Consider the following 25,442-nt stretch of genomic DNA (forward strand, 5'->3'; position numbering starts at 1 on the left):
GCCTAACTAATCTTTCCCTATGAGAGACAGTCTGCAGCAGCTCGCCCTACTCTCACTAACCCAGGCACACGAGTGAGCGTAATGGCCGCCGCTGCCTGCCTTTTATTAGGGGGGAGTGGCTCCAGGGGCTAGTGTAGCCTAACTGGCTACACTGGGCCTGCTGACTGTGATGTAGAGGGTCAAAGTTGACCCTCATGGTGCATTATGGGGCGAACCGAACTTCCGCAAAAGTTCGCCTGCGGGACGCGAACACGAACCACTGAAGTTTGCATGGAACTGTTCGCAGGCGAACCGTTCGGCCCAACTCTAGAGAGGAGTCAGACTCTGATGATGGTGATGATGAGGAAGGTATTTCTGTGGAGGAGGAAGAGGCGGCGGAAGGAGAACAACCGCGGCAGCCGTCACAGGGGGCTTCTGCTGCTCCACATTCCCGTGGTATTGTTCGTGGCTGGGGGGAGGAAGGGGAGTTGCGTCCCGTCACTGAGGAAGAGCAAGAGGAGATGGAGAGTACGTCTGCATACAGCTTTGTGCAGATGTCCTCTTTCATGTTGTCCAGCCTGTTGAGGGACCCCCGTATCAAAAAACTCAAGGCGAATGACCTGTACTGGGTGGCCACGCTACTAGACCCTCGGTACAGGCACAAAGTGGCGGACCTGTTATCAACTCAACAGAAGGCCGAAAGGATGCAGCACTTGCAGAACAAGCTGTCGATGATGCTTTACAATGTGTTTAAGGGTGATGTGGCTGCACAACGCAATCAAGGTACCACTGGCAGTAACCCTCCTCCTCCTAAGTCCACGCAGGCAAGAACAGGACGCTCCAGCGATCTCAGGGTGATGTCGGACATGCGGACATTCTTTAGTCCAACTCCTCGCCATAGTCCTTCCGGATCCACCCTCCACCAACGCCTGGACCGGCAGGTAGCTGACTACCTGGCCTTGAGTGTGGATGTAGACTCTGCGACAAGCGACGATGAACCCTTGGACTACTGGTTGCGCAGGCTTGACCTGTGGCCAGAGCTGCCCCAATTTGCCATACAACTTCTCTCTTGCCCTGCCGCAAGCGTCCTGTCAGAAAGGACCTTCAGTGCAGCTGGAGGCATAGTTACTGAGAAGAGAAGTCGCCTAAGTCACGACAGTGTTCAGTACCTGACCTTTATCAAAATGAATGAGGAATAGATCACGGAGGGCTACTGCACGACCGAAGACTAAGTCAGTCCCCACACACAGCATCTCTGCCTGCAGGCCGCTTGACTGCCTTCTCCGCCACCACCAACAGAGTCCAGGACTCTAGGCGGATTCCTGAATTTTTAAGGCCGCTGCTAGCAGCGGCCGCTACACTAATTTTTCTGGTGCGTGCACATGCCTGCCTAATTTTTCTGGCTGCACTGCGGGCGGCTGCAACAAAAAAACAAAAGGCATGTACATGTGCCCATCCCCCTTCGTGATCATTACCTTGCCGCGGTGAAGGGGCTTGCGTATCACAATTAAGCAATGACCGCCGGCTATTTGAGTGTCTCGAGTGGGGGTGGCACACAAAAGATAATTAGGTCGTTCCTTCATTGTGGTCAGACCAAATTTAATCAGCTGGACAGTCACTGTTGTTCTATCATTGAGCTACCACAGCTCGGCGACCATATGGGCTTGAAAAACGCCACGGCCTAAACTCTGGCCACGGTGCGCACCAGTCCAGCACAGCTGTTTGCGTTGCGTTACACAGTGAGTTTGGTGTGTCAGTGTGAAGCAGAACTCTAATTACACTCCCTGATTGATGTATACACATGCAAGATGTTTGAAAGCACTTTAGGCCTGCAATTTAGCATTCAATGTGATTTCTGCCCTTAAAATGCTGCTTTGCGTCAAATCCAGATTTTTTCCCGGGACTTTGGGCATGTATCCCACTCCGCCATGCCCCCCTCCAGGTGTTAGACCCCTTGAAACATCTTTTCCATCACTTTTGTGGCCAGCATAATTTTTTCTATTTTTCAAAGTTCGCCTCCCCATTGAAGTCTATTGCGGTTCGCGAACTTTTCCGCGAACCGAACCTTCCGCGGAAGTTCGCGAACCCGGTTCGCGAACCGAAAATCGGAGGTTCGCAACATCTCTATTAATGACAGAGGCCTCAAACCTGCTGCAGTTGGTCATTAAGTGACTGGGGTTCAAATTCACAAAAGGGGCGGGGCCACAAACAGCCAATCTGATTTCTTTGCTGGATAAACTGCTTCCATTCACGCAATTTTGATGCCAGGAACTCGAAAGCTCACAAACTTGGTCATGGAGTGACTGTGTGTCAAGGTTACAAAAAGTGGGTGGAGTCAAAAACAGATTTCTCTGGGAAAATGTAAACTGCAGCCATTCTTACACTGTTAATGGCAGGGTTCTCAAACTTTGCACAGTTGGTTATTGGGTGACTGGGATTAATATTCAGAAAGGTGGGTGGAGCCTAAAAAGCCAATCCAAATTTGCCTGTTGATTTTAAAGGGTAATATTTAAATCGCTGCCTTTCTTACACTGTTAATAGCACAAGCCACAAACCTGGTACACTTGGTCATCGGGTCACTGGGTTCAAATTCAGAAGAGGGGGTGGAGCCACAAACAGCCAATAAGATTTGTTTCATCTCAATGGGAAAATACAAATGATTGTTGCCAAGGACCCCAAAGCTCACAAACTTGGTCATTGAGTGTTTTTGTGTTAGGGTTAGAAAAAGTGGGCAGAGCCAACACCAGCCAAATATATATATATATATATATATATATATAGTCCCTCTCAAAAAATTAGCATATTGTGATAAAGTCCATTACTTTCTGTAATGTACATAGCAAGGAAATAAGCAGCGCTACTTAAAAACAGACTAGTGCCTACCTGCAAAAGAGTGCAAGCCCCACTTGTGGGGTCGAATACACACCGAGCATACACATGACCTGTCTACCACCAGAGGAGGATGTTGGTTTCCATTAACAGCTTGCATGCAACCTATTAAGTACTCGTCCCTCCCACTGCAAAGAAGTCAATCCTCCATGGGAGGGGCCTAACACTAACTAAATCCTAACCTATGTATATGCATAGCCTGGGTGCGGCTAATCAAATAAAATCAAATATTGAAAATTGCGCAAAAGGTGGATCAGCGCAACACCAGGCCGCCTTGCTATGTACTAATGTAATTCGTTTTTGGTCAGCTGCTCCCACTTAACAGCCATGCTTTTGGTGTATATGCAGAGCTTCTGTTTGGGTTCAAGGTGCGTTTGTAGTTCCTGGGGGGGCTCAGCGCATCTCTGATTGGAGGCCATTCGGAGGCGGCCTGGTGTTGCGCTGATCCACCTTTTGCGCAACTTTCTGTAATGTACTGATAAACATTAGACTTTCATATATTTTAGATTCATTACACACAACTGAAGTAGTTCAAGCCTTTTATTGTTTTAATATTGATGATTTTGGAATACAGCTCATGGAACCAAATTTCCTATCTCAAAGAATTAGCATATTTCATCCGACCAATAAAAGAAAAGTGTTTTAAAAACAAAAAAAGTCAACCTTCAAATAATTATGTTCAGTTAGCCTCCTTGCCGGTCTAAAAAATCCGGCAAGGAGGCAGCGCCGCACATTTTTTTAATTTTTTTTTTTTTAAATCATGTAGCGAGCCAAGGGCTCGCTACATGATAGCCGCTAAGCGGCGGCATCCCCCCACCCACTCCGATCGCCTTCGGCGATCAGAGTATGCAGGGAATCCCGTTGAGAACGGGATTTCCTGCAGGGCTTCCCCGGTCGCCATGGCGACGGGGCGGGATGACGTCACCGACGTCATGGACGTCGGGACGTCATAGGGAATCCCGATCCGCCCCTCAACGCTGCCTGGCACTGATTGGCCAGGCAGCGCAGGGCTCTGGGGCGGGGGGAGCGACTCGGCGCGGCGGATTGCGGCGGATCGGCGGCGAGCGGCGGCGATCGGAAGTTACAAGCAGCTAGCAAAGTGCTAGCTGCTTGTAACAAAAAAAAAAATTATGCAAATCGGCCCAGCGGGGCCTGAGATATCCTCCTGCGCAGGTTACCCCGAGCTGAGCTCGGGATAACCGGCAAGGAGGTTATGCACTCAATACTTGGTCGGGAATCCTTTTGCAGAAATGACTGCTTCAATGCGGCGTGGCATGGAGGCAATCAGCCTGTGGCACTGCTCAGGTGTTATGGAGGCCCAGGATGCTTTGATAGCGGCCTTAACCCTCCTGGCGGTCTGTTAGAAACCGCCAGGGTGCAGCGCAGCACTATTTTTTAATTTTTATTTTTTTTTTAAATCATGTAGCGAGCCCGCTGTACAACGGCATCCCCCCGCCCGCTTCGATCGCCTCCGGCGATCTTTGAGATTTCCTGAAGGGCTTCCCCGTCACCATGGCGACGGGGCGGGATGATGTCACCGACGTCATGGACGTCGTGACGTCTATGGGAGTCCCGATCCACCCCTCATCGCTGCCTGGCACTGATTGGCCAGGCAGCGCACGGGGTCTGGGGGGGAGCCGGAACGGCGCGGCGATTTTGCGCGGAGCGGCGGCGATCGGAATGCACACGCAGCTAGCTGTGTGTTGCAAAAAAAAAATGAGGCAAATCGGCCCAGCAGGGGCTGAGAAATCCTCCTGCGTGGCATAGCCCAAGCTCAGCTCGGGCTTACCACAAGGAAGGTTAAGCTCACCCAGAGTGTTGGGTTTTGCGTCTCTCAACATTCTCTTCACAATATCCCACAGATTCTCTATGGGGTTCAGGTCAGGAGAGTTGGCAGGCCAATTGAGCACAGTAATACCATGGTCAGTAAACCATGTACGGTACCAGTGGTTTTGGCACTGTGAGCAGGTGCCAGGCCATGCTGAAAAATGAAATCTTCATCTCCATAAAGCTTTTCAGCAGATGGAAGCATGAAGTGCTCCAAAAGAGCAGAGGTGCAACAGCAGTGCGTTGCGCCCCTCTTTGAGACGGGTCATCGCCCCCGGCCCATTCTGGAGAGTCAGGTGCAGGCTGTGGTGGAAATGATGGCAGAGCAGCAAGCCACCGTTTTCCAGCCAGGCCTCCAGCACCAGAGCCACCACCATCAGCACTCCGGTCCACAGCAGACCTCCACCACCGCTTGAGGCCATGGTCACGGTGACCCCATCGACCAGCCTGCCCTCACTGAGCTCGCTCTTCTCCCCAGACACAGACACTGTGAGCATGTACAGGGATGTTTTGGAGCAGTTTGAGGTGGACATGACGGGGCCATGCAAGGAGGAGGAGGAGGAGTTAGAGGTGCAGCAGTTTGTTGTTGGCGCTGAGGAGGAGGGGCGTGATGCAGGGGATGTTGGGGTAGAGGAGTTGGTTGAGGTGGGCTCACAGGAGATGTTTCGGGATGATGACATGATGGATCCTTCGTATGTGCCACCAGTACCACCAGAACAGTTGGTTGAAGGCAGCTCGTCATCGGAGGAGGCGTCTCTGGCGCAGAGGCCTGGAAGCAGCAAGGCAGCCAGCACAGGGCTTGGAAGGCAGGAGCCACAGCCTGCTGCTTCAGCCGCTACCACCACCCGCAGCAAACCGCCAACCAAACCAAAAAAGGCACAATCCTCCAAGGGCACCAAAAAACAGTTGCGGTGTCAGTCTCAGCAGAGGTCGCGATCTCCTCAAGTTGAGTACCTCGTGCCTGCAGACCCACTTACAGAGCAGACATTTTGAGGACTTTAGTGAGTTGGAGAAGCTGATGCAAAGTGACGCAGGCAGTGGTCAGAGCCAGACAGCCACTGCACAGATTTCAGCAGCAGCAGCAGCATCCGACCCTCCTGCTAGGGATGATCGGAAAGAGCAAATTCCGTTCCGCCGGAAATCGCGGATTCCGTCACCGTTAAATTCCGCTGGATCTTTACGGAATTCCGCCGGAAAAATTAAAATAATCGCAAAAGCAACCTTATTTATCCTATATAACAACAATAACAATAATATTTATATAGCGCTTTTCTCCCTGGGGACTCAAAGCGCTGTGACCCTGCATTATGCAGTCTCAAAGGCTAGGGAAAAGAGGTGAGTTTTTAGCCTTTTTTAAAGCTGTCCAGAGAGGGAGCCTCTCGTACTGATTGTGGAAGTGAGTTCCATAGAGTAGGGGCTGCGTAGGAAAAGGCCCGAGCACCAAATGTTAAGTGTATCCTGGGAATAATCAGCTTCATCTTGTTGGCAGAGCGGAGGGTGCGTGGAGGGGCATAAAGTTCCAATGGGTCCCATGTGGTGTAGAGCCTTGAATGTCAGCAGGCAGATCTTAAAATTGATTCTCCATTTTACTGGCAGCCAGTGAAGAGTTTGCAGTACTGGGGTGATGTGTGAGCTGCGGGGGGCATTGGCTAGGAGTCTGGCTGCAGCATTCTGTACTAGCTGTAAGGAGCGCAGAACCTTTTCTGTAGATTCGATGAACAGGGCGTTGCAGTAGTCTAGGCGGGAGGATACAAATGCGTGAACCAGGGCAGGTAGGTCTTCAGCTGGGATAAGGTGTTTGATTTTCGCTATATTTCTTAGATGGAAGAAGGAAGACTTGACGACAGCTGATATCTGCTGTTTGAGTTTTAGATTTCTATCCAGGATCACCCCAAGGTTTCGCAGGAGTCTTTATACTGTACAGTATCTCCCCCAATTGCTAGTTTGAGGTGGTGAGCGTTTTGAACTTTATCGATCATGTGTGGACCACCTACCACCAACACCTCTGTTTTGTCAGAGTTCAGCCTCAGCCAGCTGGTGTTCATCCAATTTTGTAAATCCACTAGACACGCATTTATGGATGCTGATGGGTCTTGGGTGCCAGGCTTGAAGGACAGATACAGTTGTGTGTCATCTGCATAACAATGGTATCCCAGGCCATAGTTCTGGATTATTTTGCCCAGTGGGAGCATGTAGACTGCAAAGAGTAATGGTGATAGTACAGAACCCTGTGGAACTCCATATGGAAGTGGCACTGGATTAGAGTAGTGTGTGCCCAGACATACTTGCTGTGTCCTGCCAGATAGGAAGGTCTGAAACCAGCTAAGAACAGTACCCCTTAGGCCACAGTAATTCTTCAGTCGCTGGATTAGTATTTCATGATCCACAGTATCAAATGCTGCAGACAAGTCAAGAAGAATCAGAATTGAGCAATCACCCTTGTCCCTTGCAGTAAGTAGATCATTATATGGTAGCCCATAGACCCTATTAAACTGTTCCCTTAGTCCTTTTTCTCCTTCCCTTTCTCCCCTCCTCCCGGAGGGAGGAGGGTCTCGTCTTCCAGGGAATTATAGTATTTGAAAAGCTAGCTTACTTACCTTGGCCAGGAATTGAACCCAGGTCTGAGTGCTTGGTAGGTAGCTCTCTTCACCGCTATACCACCACCAACACTACATGCTGAAGCCAGCCTAGCATGTACCATTATGATATATCCAAGAGAAAAATGAGCTTGCTTAAGGATTTGTAGCATGTCCAAAGCCAACTCACATTGGCCGGGAATAGAACCCAGGCCTACCGCTCTTTAGGCTGCTATCCTAACCATTATACCACCAACACAACACACTACAATGCTGCATGCTGAAGCCAGCCTAGCATGTACCATTATGATATAACCAAGAGAAAAATTAGCTTGCTTAAGGATTTGTAGCATGTCAAAAGCCAACTCACATTGGCCAGGAATAGAACCCAGGCCTACCACTCTGTAGGCTGCTATCCTAACCATTATACCACCAACACCACACACTACAATGCTACATGCTGAAGCCAGCCTAGCATGTACCATTATGATATATCCAAGAGAAAAATTAGCTTGCTTAAGGATTTGTAGCATGTCAAAGTCCAACTCACATTGGCTGGGAATCCAACCCAGGTCTAGTGCCCAGTAGGCTGCTATCCTAACCATTATACCACCAACACTACATGCTGAAACTTGGAGCAGACTTACTGTCTGTCTGTCTGTCTGTCTGTCTGTCTGTCTGTCTGTCTGTCTGTCTGTCTGTCTGTCTGTCTGTCTGTCTCTCTCTCTCTCTCTCTCTCTCGTACATGCTAGGCTGGCTTCAGCATTCCTGGCCAATGTGAGTTGGCTTTCGCCATGCTACAAATCCTTGCTTCCATGCACTCAGACTTGGGTTCAATTCCCGGCCAAGGTATGTAAGCTGGCTTTTGAAATACTACAGTTCCCAGGAAATACCTGTTATTAGGCAGAAATCAGTTTGGTGGGGAAACAAATTTAAATTCCGCGGAATTAAACATTTTCCATGGAATTCTGTTTTAGCCCTATAGCAATTCCGTTCCGTCATATCGGAACTGGAATCATCAAATTCCGGCCGGAATTGCGGAATTTATAATTCCGTGGAATCCAGCGACCATCCCTACCACCTGCCCATCCAGCAACAGCAAGAGCACAGCAGCAGCAGCAGCAACTCACTGCCCCCCCCCCCCCCCTGCCAGTCCTCAGTGGCCTCATCAGCTCCCTCCACAGTGGCCTCCTCATCCTCCCTTGCAGGCAAACGCCGCCAGACCCTGCTCAGCGAGTCATTCCCCGGTGTGACCAAGGTGCTGCCTCCCACCCACAGGAGCATCCGGGTGCTGAACGGGTTGCTTGCCCGGCCATGTGCTCCCAGCTCCTGCCATATTACTTCGTGCAGGAGGGGAGTGACATGAGAGCGCTGCTGCAGTTTGGGATCCTGGAGTGGCAAGTCAGCTACTTCTCCCGCAGGGCGATCCCAGCACTGCACCGCTTTGCCATGGTGAACGTGGGACGCGTGCTCGATCATGCCGTGAGTGCGCGGATCCACATAACCATGGATTCATGGAGCAGCCGTTTTGGGACAGACCGCTATTTGTCCTTTACGACCCACTGGGTCAGCCTGGTGGAAAGCCGGAGCGAGGAACCAGCAGGTCCACCCTCGGGCGCATCAGCGGCAGCAGTGGCACCAGTCGCCCAGTATGTGGTGCCACCGCGCGGGATCAGGGGAGAAGCAGCAGCTCCCGCCGCCAAGCGATCCCGTCTGAACAGCAGCGTGAAGGCCCGCCACTGGCAAGCGCTGCTGGAGATGAGAAGCCTGGGGAAAAACAGCTTGATGGCAGCCAACGTGCTCCGTTACCTCAGGGAGCAGGAGAAGACGTGGCTGACCCACAAAAGGCCTCACAGTCGGATTGGTGGTGTCCGACAATGCCGCCAACCTGCTGGCTGCCATCAGCAGGGGACACATATCCCACATCCCCTGCTTGGCCCACGTCCTGAAGTTCCTGCGCACCTACCAGAGGATGGAGGAGCTGTTGGAAGCGGGGCGGAAAATTGTGCGCACTTTCTGCCGCTCAGCTGCTGTTGCATCAAAGCTGGCAGAGATCAAGCAGCGCGAGGGCCTGCCACCACACCGCCTTGTCATCGATGTGCCGACTCGCTGGAACTCCACCCTGGCGATGTTGGAGCGGCTGGTTGAGCAGAGGAGGGCTGTCCAACACTACATCTATGATGCCACTGTCGCCGGCAGCACCACCAAACTCCAGCTACTCACCAACGCACAGTGGGGGCAGATGCAGCAGGTCTGCTTGGTGTTGGCTCCCTTCCTGCAGGGAACCAACCTGGTGAGCGAAGAATGGGCATCCCTCTGCCAGTGGGTGCCCTTTGTTTGTCTGCTGGACAGGGCACTTGGCGATTTGGTGGATTTGGGAGAGGAGGCCCTGAACCAGCTGGAACAGCAGCCACCTGCGCAGTCCATTGCTGCGCAGGTATTTGAGTCCCTGGAGGAGGATGAGGAGGAGGAGTTGGAGGTGCTGGACGTTGCTGCTGAGGGGGAACAGCGGAGCACAGCAGCAGTGGTGCGAGGGTGGAGAGAGGAGGAAGAGGCTAAGGGGCCAGAGGAGGAAGAGGAGGAGGAGGAGGAGGACCCAGATGTCTCTGTTGGACGGACCACCCTGCTCCTCATGGCAGCGCACATGCTGCGCTGCCTGCACACAGACTCCAGGGTCAAGCAGATGCAAGCGAGGGAGGACGCCTGCATCAGCATGATCCTGGACCCACGGCTGAGGGGGAGGTGGGATCAGTTGCTGCCTGCTAGACACAGTGACCAGCAAACAAGGGAGTTGCAGGAGATCCTTGTTCGGCGATTGGAGGAAGCCTTCCCCCAGCCTTCTACTCCCTCTGTCCCTGTCCGGCCAGCAGCAGCGTCAGGTGCCCAGGAGACCTGCTGTCATTGATGCAGGCATTCTACATGACGGTAGAGCAGCCGAGAGAGGAGGTGCATGCAGCAGCCACCTTCTCTCAAAGTCACAGCCAGCGCATGACCCGGATGGTGGCTGACTACATGCGGTCCTTCAGTGGGCTTGACACCGGCAGCGCGGAGCCTGTGGACCCCATGGAGTACTGGGTGGAGTGCTTGCACATCTGGAGTGAGCTGGCGCAGTATGCCCTGGAAGTATTGTCTTTCCCCCCTTCCAGCGTGCTGTCCGAGAGGTGCTTCAGTGCGGCCGGTGGCGTGGTCACCGAGAAGGGCTCTCGTCTGTCCCCAGAGGGCGTGGACAGGCTCACATTCCTTAAGATAAACCAGGCCTGGATTGAAGGCACATTCCAGACACCTGTTGTCGGCGAGAGGAGGACATGAGGTGCCTGGGAATTATTCTTTGACATCAACCTTCAGTCCCTGGGTCCTGATAATTTGGCCTGGTTTTTCTTTAGTTGCTGTGGTACTAACGCCAGGTACCATGGCTAGTGACATGCCTGCTGCTGCCACACGTCACTCCTCCTCCTGCTGCTGCTGTATTTATTTATTTATGAATTTATTTATGTATTTATTGTATTTATATTACGCCGCGCTGATTTTCATCCTCCTGCTGTCTGTGTTCCCACCGCCAGGGTCCACAGAATTATGCGCTGCTGCCATGCGCCACTAGCTATTACGCCACTACAATAGCTGTATACTGTTGTAAAAAAAAATAAAAAAATTCTGAGGTGTCTGGGTTGAAAACTGTGCTGTCCCAGTTGTGCATTGGACACAATGTGGGCTCCACGACTGCTGTCCGGAATCTCCTCATCTTGGTGTCTTTATTTGCAGCCGTGGTATCAACGCTAAGTACCATGGCCCCGTTACATTGCCTGCTGCCATTCGCCACTCCTCCTCCTTCTGATGTATTTATCCTCCTGCTGTCTGTGTTTCCACCGCCAGGGTCCACAGAATTATGCGCTGCTGTCATGCGCCACTAGCTATTACGCCACTACAATAGCTGTATACTGTTGTAAAAAAAAAAAACAATTCTGAGGTGTCTGGGTTGAAAACTGTGCTGTCCCAGTTGTGCATTGGACACAATGGCCTCAATTCACAAAGCTTAATTCCTGTCTTTAATAACTCTTCTGAGCTGTTTTACAGTTATCACCATGGTGATATAATTGTGATAACTGTAAAACAGCTCAGAAGAGTTATTAAAGACAGGAGTTAAGCTTAGTGAATTGAGGCCAATGTGGGCTTCACGACTGCTGTCCGGAACCTCCTCCTGATCTTGCTGTTTATTTACAGCTGTGGTACCAATGCTAAGTACCATGGCCCCGTTACATTGCCTGCTGCCACACGTCACTCCTCCTCCTCCTGCTGCTGCTGCTGTATTTATCCTCCTGCTGTCTGTGTTCCCACCGCCAGGGTCCACAGAATTATGCACTGCTGCCATGTGCCACTAGCTATTACGCCACTACAATAGCTGTATAAAATTCTGAGGTGTCTGGGTTGAAAACTGTGCTGTCCCAGTTGTGCATTGGACACAATGTGGGCTCCACGACTGCTGTCCGGAACCTCCTGATCTTGGTGTCTTTATTTACAGCCGTGGTACCAATGCGCTAAGTACCATGGCCCCATTACATTGCCTGCTGCCACATGTCACTCCTCCTCCTGCTGCTGCTGCTGTATTTATCATCCTGCTGTCTGTGTTCCTACCGCCAGGGTCCACAGAATACATTGCCTGCTGCCATACGTCACTTTTTTTGTGTTTTTTTTTATTACACCTATTTAAATGTGATCTCCCTTTTAAAACAAAACGCATCCGAATTCGCAATTTTTTTACCAAATTTTGTTACCGACCCCGAACCGAATTCGAATCCGAACCGAATTTAGGCGATCGCATCCGAATCCGAATTTTTCCCTGACCCGAATTCGAATGTACCCGAATCGAATTTTGGTGCATTCGAGCATGTCTGCCTGTGTATATATATATATATATATATATATATATATATATATATATATATATATATATATATATATATATATGTATGTACATATACACACACATACATACGGTTGTATGTATGTGTGTATATGTGTGTGCGTGTATGTATGTGTGTATGCAAGTATGTGCCGTGATCACTCAAATGCCTTTACCGACTGATTTGAACAAAACTTGGTGTACATACAGCCAATCAGATTTCACCCATTCATGTACCGTATATACTCGCAAGCAAGCCGACCCGCATGTAAGCCGACCCCCCCACTTTTACCCCAAAAAACAGGAAAAAATGATTGACCCTCATAGAAGCCGGGGGTAGGAAACGCTGGCCGCGTGATCCCCCCAGTATGTCCCAGTATAGCTAGTATAGTGCCCAATATAGGTAGGTAGTGCTCAGTATAGCTAGTAAAATGCCCCAGTATAGCTAGTATAGTGCTCAGTATAGCTAGTATAGTGCTCAGTATAGTGCTCAGTATAGCTAGTATAGTGCTCAGTATAGCTAGTGACGTGCCCCAGTTTAGCTAGTATAGTGCTCAGTATAGCCAGTATAGTGCTCAGTATAGCTAGTATAGTGCCCCAGTTTAGCTAGTATAGTGCCCCATTATAGCTAGTATAGTGCCCCATTATAGCTAGTATAGTGCCCCATTATAGCTTGTATAGTGCCCCATTATAGCTAGTATAGTGCCCCAGTATAGCCAGTATAGTGCCCCAGTATAGCTTGTATAGTGCCCCAGTATAGCTTGTATAGTGCCCCATATAGCTAGCATAGTGCCCCAGTATGGGTGGGTAGGTGGGTGGGTAGGTGCTGTCCCTCCCCGCTCCCCCCGCGGCTGCCGCTGCTATTACCTTAGGCGGCGCCGCTTCCACTATCCCCGTCCTCCTCCGGTAACTATTTAATTCACAGCAGCGCGCCCCTCGCTGCTGTGATGACGCAGGAAACCATAGAGAGCGGTTCCCATAGTAACGGCCGCTCTCTATGGTTTCCTCCGTCATCACAGCAGCGGGGGGCGCGCTGCTGTGAATTAGTTACCGGAGGAGGACGGGGATAGTGGAAGCGGCGCCGCCTAAGGTAATAGCAGCGGCGGCCGCGGGGGGAGCGGGGAGGGACAGCACCTAACCGCCCACCCACCGACCCATGACTCGCAAGGAAGCCGACCCCCCAACTTTTGGCCCACTTTTGGGGGGTCAAAAATTTGGCTTGCTTGCGAGTATATACGGTAAATGGAAAAAATGTAAAAGGCTGCCATTCTCACAGTAATCAAGCCAGAGTCCCCACACTTGGCACAGTTGGTCGCTTGGTGACCGAGGTTACAAATCCAGGAAAAGTGGAATAAAATTTCAGCCATTCTACGTAAACTGCAGCCATTCTAAAGCTGGCCACTAACTATCCATTCTTTTTCATCCAATCTTACCATTTCTATGTAACATAAGGTAACTGCTTAAATTATCCATTCAGTACATTTACTCAGTTTACCTTTATACTACATAGATTTGGTAAGATTGGATGAAAAAGATTGGATCATTAGTGGCCACCCTTACATTATAAATTGCACAGGTCTCAAACTTGGCACACTTGGTCACTGGGTGACTGGGATTAGTATTCAGGAAAGTGGCTGCAGCCTTCAACAGTCAATCAAAATTCACCTATTGATTTTCAAGGGGAATATTTAAACTGCTGCTATTCTTACACTTTTAAAGGCAGAGGCTTCAAACTTGCTACAGTCGGTCATGGGGTGACTGGGGTCCAAATTCACTAAAGGGGGTGGAGCCACAAACAGCCAATCAGATTTATTTGCTGGATAAACTGCTTCCATTCACACATTTTTGATGCCAGGAACCTGAAAGCTCACAAACTTGGTCATTGAGTGACTGTGTGTCAAGGTTACAAAAAGTGGGTGGAGCCAAATACAAATTTTACTGGGAAAATATAAACTGCAGCCATTCTTACACTGTTTATGGCAGGGATCTCACACTTTGCACAGTTGGTCACTGGGTGACTGGGATTAATATTCAGGAAAGTGGGTGGAGCTTACAACAGCCAATCAATATTCACCTGTTGATTTTTAAGGGGAATATTTACCATTCTTACACTGTTAATGGCAGAGGCCTCAAATCTGGTGCAGTCAGTCATTGGGTGGCTTGGGTTCAGATTCTGAAAAGGGGGTGGGTAAAAAAACATCCAGATTTGTTTTATTTCAATGGGAAAATGCAAATTATTGATGCCAAGGACCCCACAGCTCATAAACTTGGTCATTGAGTGACTGTTTGTCAATGTTAGAAACAGTGGGTGGAGCCAAAAACATCCAGCTTTTTACATGGGAAAATATAAACTGCAGCCATTTTTACAATTTTAATGACAGGATTCTCAAACTTGACACAGTTGGCCACTGGGTGACTGGAATTAACATTCAGAACAGTGGGTGGAGCCTACAACAGCCAATCAAAATGCACCTATTTATTTTCAAGGTTAATCTTTAAACTGCTGCCATTCCGACACTGTTGATGACAGAGGCTGCAAACCTGCTACAGTCAGTCATTAAGTGACTGTTGTTCAAATTCACTAAAGGGGGCGGAGCAACAATGGCCAATCAGATCTCTTTTCTGGATAAACTGCTTCCATTCACACAATTTTGATGCCAGGAACCTGAAAGCTTACAAACTTCATTGAGTGTAAAATCAAACAAATTAAAAAGTATGCACTTAGGACATAAAGTTTACACTTGGTGGTTTGCGCTATAAAAGTAGTGTGAATACAGTAGAAACAATTAAAATATATATAGAACGCGCTGTATGTCTCATAGATAAAGGAGTAAACAGTCTCACAATAAGTTGCCAATATTGTCCTCGGACAGGCTCCACAAAGTTCACTGTTTTTCAAAACTTGTCTCCTTAATCCAGGGCAATCACCTCAACATGTAAAAAATAGTAAAAGAAAAACATATAGCGTAATACTGTAGTCACACAGTTGCTCCGTCACCAGAACGCTTCCAAACTGTAACGATCGGTGTCAGCCAGAACAGATTTTCTGATTATTGGTGATCTGCAGTATCACCAATAATACAGATGTTATACCTGATTATGTAGTGATCTGCGGTATCACCAATAATACAGATGTTATACCTGATTATGTAGTGATCTGCAGAATCACCAATAATACAGATGTTATACCTGATTATGTAGTGATCTGCAGAATCACCAATAATACAGATGTTATACCTGATTATGTGGTGATGTATAGCAAGACACACAGGATACAAAGATGTAAGATGGTGTTTGGTGCAACAGTAAATATAGATGGAGATACCCACTGTCCAGAGGAGCTGGTGAAGTGGGTATCTCTAATCAACACAGTAATCAGTATTCCAGCAAGCTGGAGACTCAGAGGAGTAATGATAGGTTCACCCGAGGAGCGGGTGATGCACAGTAAGACAATGTAGCGAGATCACTCGAGGAGCGAGTGATTCAGACAGTACTGCAACAGATGATCCCCTGAGGGGCAGGAGACGCAGACAGCATATAATGATAGCTAGTCACCTGAGGAGCAGGTGATTAAGACTGTACTGCAGCTATCAACCTGAGGAGCAGGTGATTCAGACTATACTGCAGCTATCCACCCAAGGAGCAGGTGATTCAGACTATACTGCAGCTATCAACCTGAGGAGCAGGTGATTACTAAACTGAGAACCCCTCACCAGGAGTAGCTCCCTGGTCAGGGTAGAAGAGTCAGACAAGCAGGTTCGGCAACACACGGACAGATACGGTACAAAGGCGGAAGACAGAATCAGAGTGAGGGATAGCCAAGTCGGCAACTGGATCAGATAGGCAAAGGCACAGAATCACAAGACAGAAGAGTAGTCAAGGCTAGCAGAGGGTCATAACAAATAATACAATTTTATTAGTACTTTAAGCTATCAACAGAATCTGTCTAAGTGTGGATCCCCAGCTCCTGCTGGTTCTAGGCACACTTTCGGATCTGACTAAGGGTCTGAGTGCTAACACGTAGCATATGCAACAGCAGACGAGGAACAACTGACAGGCCTGTTCTATATATACTGGGAGCGCTCCTAAGCACCGCCCCAGTCACTCAGCCAATCAGGATCAGTGCTGGAGTCAGCTGACCGGCTGATCAGTTGACTCCCCTTCTGCTTGCATAAAGATCCTGTCTGTGCGCGCGTGCGTAGACCTCAGTCTATGTGCGACTGAAGGAGCAGGCAAAGTTCCACCATGCGACCATGCGGCGAAAGCCGCTGGCTGAGACGCAGAGACAGCTGCCATGCCACTCGGCGCTGCGGCGGCTTCCTCCTCATTCCCCACAATCCCAGGAATATTTCCATCATGTATCCGCGCGGCTGAAACCGCCGGCTGAGACGCGGAGATAGCCGCCATGCCACTCTCTGATGCGGCGGCATCTCCGCAATCCCTTACACAAACAGTGCAAAATTTAAAGGATCACCTTCCAACACCAGTGCTAAGACAACCCCCCCACCCCCATGTGCCCGCACTCACCCCAAAAATCTTCCCAGATCTCCGGAGGTGGAATTGATCGTATATGGGGGCAAACAGCCAGATTCCTCTTAAAGCAGAGAGGAGGTTCTGAGTTCAGGTCCACTTTAATCATTGAAAACCATGTAACAATCTGCACCTTATTTGTCATGTAACCAAGAAATACTTTTTTTTAAATTTTAGGTGGAACAATGGCATCTGCAGATGTGACTGCTGAGCTCCGCTGCTCCATCTGTATGGAGATCTATAGAGATCCTGTGACCTTGCCGTGTGGCCACAACTTCTGCCGGGGCTGCATCACACAAGCCTGGGACCATCAGACGCATCTGAAGGAATATAAATGTCCTGAATGTCAGAAGATATACAGGAAGAGGCCTGAGCTGGTGAGGAACACAACATTACATAATATCTGTGAGGCATTTCATGCTACAGAGACAGATCAGGAGCAGACCGGGGTCTTCTGTAATTACTGTGACTTTCCTGTTCCTGCTACTAAATCCTGTCTGCAGTGTGAGACCTCCTTGTGTGATCATCACCTGAGGAAACATGACAGGTCAGGGGGACACACTTTACTGCCTCCCACCACTGACCTGGGGAAGAGGAAATGCTCCGTCCATAAGAAGATCCTGGAGTATTACTGCACTGAGGATGCTGCCTGTGTCTGTGTGTCCTGCTATGTGATTGGGGGACATGTAGGGCATAAGATGCTGTCACTGGTGGAGGCTTCTGAGGAGAAGAAGAAGAAGCTGAGAAATTATCTGCAGAAACTGATGGCAGAGAAAGAGAAGGCTGAGAAAAGAGTCCAGAGTCTGGAGGAACACAGGAGAAAAGCACAACCAAAGGCAGATGGTGAAGAAAACAGAGAAAATGCCCTGTTTAGAGACCTCAGGGGATGGCAGGTAGAATCCTATGATGTCAACAGGAAACTGGAGATAAAGAAGGAGGAGCTGTCCAAGAAGATATGTCACATTGAGGAGTTGTGTAATATGACTGATCCACTGACTGTCTTACAGGAATCACACACAGGTGACTTGTGTGACATGGGGGATGGAGAGAGTGACATCACCAGGCGGGCACAATACTATGATGATGCCATGAAACGGCAGGAGATAAAGAAGGAGGAGCTGTCCAGGAAGATGTGTTCCATTGAGGAGGAATGTAACATGCCTGATCCATTATCTGTTTTACTGGATGTGACAGGTGACATAGAAGCGGTATATGAGGACAGATATGATAATCTGCGTCATTATGGAGGGGATCTGGGTGTGATAGATGACATGGAAGAGTACTGACATGATAAGCAGCCCCATGATAGAGGGGACCTGGATGTGACAGGTGACATGGAAGGGGTATATGAGGACAGACATGATGAGCAGCTCCATGATGGAGGGGATCTGGATGTGGCCAGCATCTCACACACATTACACACAGGACTGGCTGATATCATGTCTGGGGTAACTGGGGGGATCTCTGTACAGCCTGCAGACATATTACTGGATGTAACTGCTTGTAATTATCTACATATATCAGATGACAGGAGAACTGTATCCCGGTCAGATATATGGCAGAACCGCCCAGACACACCAGAGAGATTTCAGCTCAGGTGTTGAGCAGCCAGATTATCCTCAGAGTGACATTACTGGGAAGTTGAGGGATCAGTATGCTGGAGAGTCGAGAAGTGTTACCCCAATAAAGCCAGGAGGGGAGAGCAGTCACTGATTGGATGGAATAACAAGTCCTGGGGTTTGGACAGGAAGTATAATCTGTACTTAGTGATACATGACAGTGAACAGATCCAGTTACCATATAAGATCCCCAGTGATAGAGTCAGGATATATCTGGATTATGAGGCTGGGCAGATCTCCTTTTATGCCCTGTGTGACCCCATCAGACACCTCCACACCGTCACTGCCACCTTCACTGAGCCCTTCACTGATTGTTAAAGAGAATCTGTATTGTTAAAATCGCACAAAAGTAAACATACCAGTGCGTTAGGGGACATCTCCTATTACCTTCTGTCACAATTTCACCGCTCCTCGCCGCATTAAAAGTGGTTAAAAACAGTTTTTAAAAGTTTGTTTATAAACAAACAAAATGGCCACCAAAACAGGAAGTAGATTGATGTACAGTATGTCCACACATAGAAAATACATCCATACACAAGCAGGCTGTATACAGCATTCCTTTTGAATCTCAAGAGATCATTTGTGTGTTTCTTTCCCCCTGCAGCTATCTTCCACTGAAGTGTCAGGCTATTTCTTCCTGCAGAGTGCAGACAGCTGTGCCTGTATGTAATTCCTCATTATGTGAAAGCCCAGCCAGCTCAGAGGAGGATTTATCCAGCTTGTAAAAGATAATAGAACAGAGAGAAGCTGCACTAATCTAAATATCACACAGGCAGTGTGCAGAGAGGGGCCTGGATGGGGGAGTTCATAGCAGAACCACAACACTGAAGAACTTGGCAGCCTTCCAGACACAGGCCTGACAAGTCTGACAAGAGAGAGATAAGTTGATTTATTACAGAGATGGTGATAGTAGAGCGTGCTGCAGTAAGCCAGAACACATTAGAATAGCTTTTGGAACTTGTAGGATGATAAAAAACAGGATGCAATTTTTGTTACGGAGTCTCTTTAAGTGTATATAAAGGTTGTATAAAGATATCTGGGGGGAGTCGGGGGGGGGGGGGGGGGGTGTAAGAGCTCTGCCCACTGGTGACATCACAGGGAAAGGATTGTGATTGGCTCCTTGTCCTACCAGTAATTACTAGCTGTCTGTGATTTCCTGGTTTCTGTGCTGAATAATTATATCCTGAAATCCTCATTTATTGTCACATTGTTATAATTGTATTAACATATCTTTAACTGATGAAAATCCCGGCTGTTTTTCTTTCTGTTATTAGTGAGTTGCCTGTAATGAAAGAATTGAACTTATTTGATTTTGATTGTGTTATCAAAAATGATAAAACAGGAATCATTGTTTGTGAATATGTTATCTATTCAGTGTGTCCTACAGATGATGCTTCAGACATCCTATTAGGTTTATAGAGCCTTATTTAATAGTTGTAGTTCTGCAATGGGATTACACTGCACAGCAGACTGACTTACGCAGGAGCAACACAGCCCCACCCTCTCCTACAATGTGCAGGACTTTAGCCACCTTTAGTCACTGTTAGGAAGGGTGCCTTGTGGCATGACAGTGCTGGACTTTATTATTAGAGAACCCTCCTGCTCTGCACACTGACCAATAAGAAGATGGCCGCGCCCCCTGATCAGAGTGTGACATGTATCCTCCAGGAGGGACACACACAGAGGCATCCTTCCTTAGATAACTCCTCAGTCATTTGTTTCTCACTGATAGTTATTAATTTTTATTCTTTGTATGCTTCTCCACCTGAAAGCCGGCTGTTATATACATCTGGTGTCAGCAGAACAATAACTTCATAAACATCAAGAAACAGTTAACAAAAAATCTTAGAATTTAAAAAATCTTAGAATAATAAAAGCTGTTAATTTTTGATAGAAACAAAGAGAGAGAGAGATCCCCCCCCCCCTCCGTCCCTTCCTTCCCTGCCTCTGTAAGCTGATTGGAGGGAAGGGACGTGGGTGGGAGGCGCGATATGGAGGAGGTGGGGGAGCGGCGGTGACAGGCAGCACAAAGGTAAACAGCCAGCTAGCGACAAGCTGCGTGTCGCTAGCACGGCATTTTTTTCTGGGGGGCAGCAGAGTGCAGGGGAGGCCTGGGGGGGGGGGGGGGGGCACAGTAGAGACACAGAGCCTGGTGATAGTATGCATAACTGGCCTCTGTGTCCTGATATCATTCTTAAAACCCACCTCAGGTTCTCTTTAAAATTCAATAGTAATCAGCACAATTTCAATGTAAATAGACGTAATTTTGCATCGAAATTCACATTTACAATGTAACATCGTAAGGCGACATTTCTGGAAAATCGTAATTCATTTTACCTGTAATTGTAACCAATCATAATTTCACTAAATTTTTGTATAATTTTGTGGCGACTTTAGCAGTTAATAGCAAACATGCTATTGCCACCAAAATAGTGGGTACAAGTAAACAAAAAGACATTTTTCAAAAAGACCTTGTAGTTTTGGAGAAAATTAAATTTAAAAATGCAAAGGAAAAATAGTTTTTAAACTGTCATTTTTCTGAGTTTAAAAACTATTTTTCCTTTGCATTTTTAAAATCAATTTTCTCAAAAACTAAAAAAAACTACAAGAATTATTTTTTGACTTGTACCCACTTTTTTCCTTAACAATGTGGCAATTTTGGTGGCAATAGCATATATGGGGGCCTTGCTATTCACCAGTAAGGTCAGCATGAAATTAAGTGAGAATTACACAATATTACAAATGATTGTACAAAATCAATTGAATTTAAAAATTGTAATTGCATATTATTATAATTATTATTGATTGATAAAGTGCCAGCATATTCCGTGGTGCTGTACAAAGTAAGAAACAAGCATGGGGATCAAAATAATACAGACAATGCTATACACCAATACACGAAATACAGGGTTAGTGCAAAATACAGAAATGGTAATTACAGTGACAACATTAATATGAATAAATGTGTAACAAAATCCAAGACACGATAGGTCGAGAGAAGCCTGTCCTTGCGAGCTTACAATCTACAGTTACAAAAATGTACAAACATTTTTTACGAAATTGTAATTAGCTGTTGCTACACTTTAGGACGAGAGCAATTTTCACATATCAGAGCTTCTCCCATTAATTTGCCAATAACTTTATTACTACTTATCACAACTAAATGATCTATACGTATATTTTTTTTTTTTAGGATTTTAGTGTGTGAAAATTTTGTTTAGCAATTACCTTATTATCTATGTATTTTAAAGGGGAAAAAAGGGAAAAAAAAATTGAAAAAACACACTATTTCACCATTTACATCCATTATAGCTTTACAATAAACAGTGCTAACTATAAGTTAAACCCACAGATTTTATTTGTGTATCTGTCCTGGTTATTACAACATTTAGATTATGTTCCTAGCACAATGTATGGTGACAATATTGTATTTGAAAATAAAGGTGTATTTTTTCTGTTTTGTGTTCTTTGCTTTCTCATTGCACACTATCGATGATTGTGAGACCTTATTTGCAAAAATAATAGTAATATACCCTCATAGCATACATATTTAAAAAGCCCAGTTCCTGAGGTAACAATACATTTTTTTTCTCTTATATTCTGTCACTTTGTTTTCGTTTTACAGCTCTTTTATTTTGGTACATAATATGCAAAAATGTAACTGCTTTTGATTCAGTTTGTGATTAAAAAGAATATACAAGACATGGTCCTCACCCCTAAAACTCTCTAAACTCTATTCTACAACTTATCAGGGTTAAAATGTTACCACATGTCTCTTGTAGTTTTTCTAAGACTTTCCCAAGTTTGATCATAATATTGAAAATTACTTTTTTATGTTGATTTGAGTTTGTCCCTACCCTTTTTTTATGTGATGTGGGTCCAAGCATGAAGACACACCAAAATGTATTCTACAACTCATCACAATTAAAATGATACCACATGTGTCTCATGTAGTAACAAACTGGTGGTGCACTCTCCACAACTATACTGGCTTAAAGGGGACTACAGCGAAAAACTGTAAAATTTAAAATATGTGCAAACATATACAAGTAAGAAGTATATTTTTTTCCAGAGAAAAATGAGCCATAAATTACTTTTCTCCTATGTTGCTATCACTTACAGTAGATAATAGAAATCTGACAGAAGTGACAGGTTTTGGGCTAGTCCATCTCTCCATGGGGGATTCTCCGGGATATGGAAAGGTGGGGGAAAGACTGCGCATCCCTAAACACATGTTGCAATTGAATGGTTAATCGCACAGGCATACACCGCCTCTGCCAGACTGAAAAATGCATGCCCTGCATCCAAGACAAGTGCTAACATTTATTAAACTAGGAGGAACTTTAGCTTCCAATATGGTTTGCATGCAAAGTATATTATACTAGACACTTGTGCCACGGTGAGGCAAACCTCCGGGCAAGTGACCTAACCTAAATTTAAAACCTCGGGAGCAGCTAAGCAAAGAAAATGTGTAACTTACATTTGGTTGAACAGCGAGGAGAACGCCAGCGCATACCACCAAGGCTGCATCTGAAATGACCACCAGCTCAGTGTGCAGCACCTCCTCGATTCTCAGGGATATATTTATTTTCAAAAGCACTTAGTGAATGGTAGTTGGCTGTCCAACTGCCAAAAAACTCTGTAGGGAGCAGGGAATCTGGCCAGCATCATTGTTTAAACCCTTTTTCAGGAATCTAAATATATGAAATCGGATGTATGTGCATGCGTGTGTGTGTGTGTGTGTGTGTGTATGTGCCGCGATCACGCGAAAACGGCTTGACCGATTTGAAAGAAACTTGGTATACAGATCCCTTACTACCTGGGATGATATGTTCTGGGGGTCTCGCGTCCCCCTGCACACCTGGGCGGAGCTACAAACAGCAAATCAGATTCCACCCATTAATGCCAATGAAAAAAATGTAAAAGGCTGCCATTCTCACAGTAATCAAGCCAGAGTCCGCACACTTGGCACAGTTGGTCACTTGGTGACCGAGGTTACAAATCCAGGAAAAGTGGGCGGAGCATAAAACAGCCAATCAAAATTCAGCCATTCATTTTAAATGGGGAAATGTAAACTGCAGCCATTCTTAGACTATTAATCGCAGGGTTCTCAAACTTGGCACACTTAGTCACTGGGTGAATGCGATTAAGAGAAAAGAAAGTGGGTGGAGCCTACAACAGCCAATCAAAATTCACCTATTGGTTTTCAAGGGGAATATTGAAACTGCTGTCATTCTTACACTGTTAATGGCAGACACTTCAAACTTGCTACAGACAGCCATTGGGTGACTGAGGGTCAAATCCACTAAAGGGGCGGGGCCACAAACAGCCAATCAGATTTCTTTGCTGGATAAACTGCTTCCATTCACTCATTTTTGATGCCAGGAACCTGAAAGCTCACAGACTTGGCCATTGAGTGACTGTGTGTCAAGGTTACAAATAAGTGGGTGGAGCCAAAAACAAATTTCACTGGTGAAATATAAACTGCAGCCATTCTTACACCCTTAATGGCAGGGTTCTCAAAGTTTGCACAGTTGGTCACTTGGTGACTGGGATTAATATTCAGGAAAATGGGTGAAGCCTACAACAGCCAATCAAAATTCACCTGTTTTCAAGGGGAATATTTAAATTACTGCTATTCTTACACTGTTAATAGCAGATGCCTCAAACCTGGTACAGTTGGTCACTGGGTGACTGGGGTTCAAATTCAGAAAGGGGGCGGAGCCACAAACAGCCAATCAGATTTAATTCATTTCAATGGGAATATACAAATGATTGATACCAAGGACCCCAAAGCTCATAAACTTGGTAATTGAGAGACTGTATGTCAAGGTTAAAAAAAGTGGGCGGCACAAACAACTAACAATTTTTTACATGGGAAAATATAAACTGCAGCCATTCTTACACTGTTAATGGCAAGGTTCCCAAACTTGACACGAGTGGCCACTGGGTGACTCGGATTAATATTTAGAAAGTGGGTGGAGCCTACAACAGCCAACAAAATTCACTTATTGATTTTCAAGGGTAATATTTACATTGCTACCATTCTTACACTGTTAGTGGCCTAGGCCTCAAACCTGATACAGTCAGTCATTGGGTGACTGGGGTACAAATTCACTAAGGGGTGGAGCCACAAACAGCCAATCAGATTTGTTAGATTGATTTCAGCCATTCTGTTATGGGCAGGATTCTCAAACTTGACACAGTTGGTCACTGGATGACTGGGATTAATATTCAATAAAGTGGGTGGAGCCTACAATAGCCAATCAAAATTCACCTATTGATTTTCAAGGGGAATATTTACATTGCTGCCATTCTTACACTCTTATTGGCAAATGCCTCAAATCTGGTACAGTCAGTCACTGGGAGACTTGGGTTTAAATTCTGAAAAGGGGGCGGGTTACAAACAGCCAATCAGATTTTTTTGAATTTCAATGGAAAAATTCAACTTATTGATGCCAAGGACCCCAAAGCTTATAAACTTGGTTATTGAGTGACTGTATGTCAAGGTTACAAAAAGTGGGCGGAGTCAAAAACAGATTTCCCTGGGAAAATGTAAACTGCAGCCATTCTTCACTCTTAACGTCAGGGTTCGCAAACTTTGCACAGTTTGTTACTGGGTGACTGGGATTAATATTTAGAAAAGTGGGTGGAGCCTTAAAAAGCCAATCAATATTCACCTGTTTATTTTCAAGAGGAATATTATAATTGCTGCCATTCTTGCACTGTTAATGGCACAAGCCTCAAGCCTGGTACAGTTGGTCATTGGGTCACTGGGGTTCAAATTCAGAAAAGGGGGCAGAGCCACAAACAGCCAATCAGATTTGTTTTTATTGATGCCTAGGACCCGAAAGCTCACATACTTGGTCATTGAGTGACTGTGTGTCCGGGTTAGTGTTGGGCGAACAGTGTTCGCCACTGTTCGGGTTCTGCAGAACATCACCCTGTTCGGGTGATGTTCGCGTTCGGCCGAACACCTGGTGGTGTTCGGCCAAACTGTTCGGGTTCGCCCGAACGGCTCATTGCCTGGCCAAACAGGGCCCCTGTTCGGCACGAACAGGGCCCTGTTCGCCCGAATACTGCCCCCCTATGGGGTCGCAGGCATAAGGGGGAAGCATGCCCCGA

At 46.8% G+C, this 25,442-nt stretch overlaps 1 protein-coding gene across 2 annotated transcripts in view; it reads left to right on the forward strand.

Annotated features, from left to right (window-relative positions):
* LOC137531913 (E3 ubiquitin-protein ligase TRIM8-like) overlaps positions 1–19,333 on the forward strand; it is a 65,755-nt gene extending 46,422 nt beyond the window's left edge. For both annotated transcript variants that reach the window (XM_068251934.1, XM_068251933.1), the window contains exon 2: positions 16,876–19,333. In XM_068251934.1, coding sequence (XP_068108035.1) covers positions 16,884–17,984 — 1,101 coding nt within the window. In that variant the 5' untranslated portion in view covers positions 16,876–16,883 and the 3' untranslated portion in view covers positions 17,985–19,333. The remainder of the gene's footprint in view (positions 1–16,875) is intronic.
* The last annotated feature ends 6,109 nt before the right edge of the window (positions 19,334–25,442 follow it).

Source organism: Hyperolius riggenbachi, chromosome 9 (genome assembly GCF_040937935.1).
Source record: "Hyperolius riggenbachi isolate aHypRig1 chromosome 9, aHypRig1.pri, whole genome shotgun sequence".
NCBI classification, from domain to species: domain Eukaryota; kingdom Metazoa; phylum Chordata; class Amphibia; order Anura; family Hyperoliidae; genus Hyperolius; species Hyperolius riggenbachi.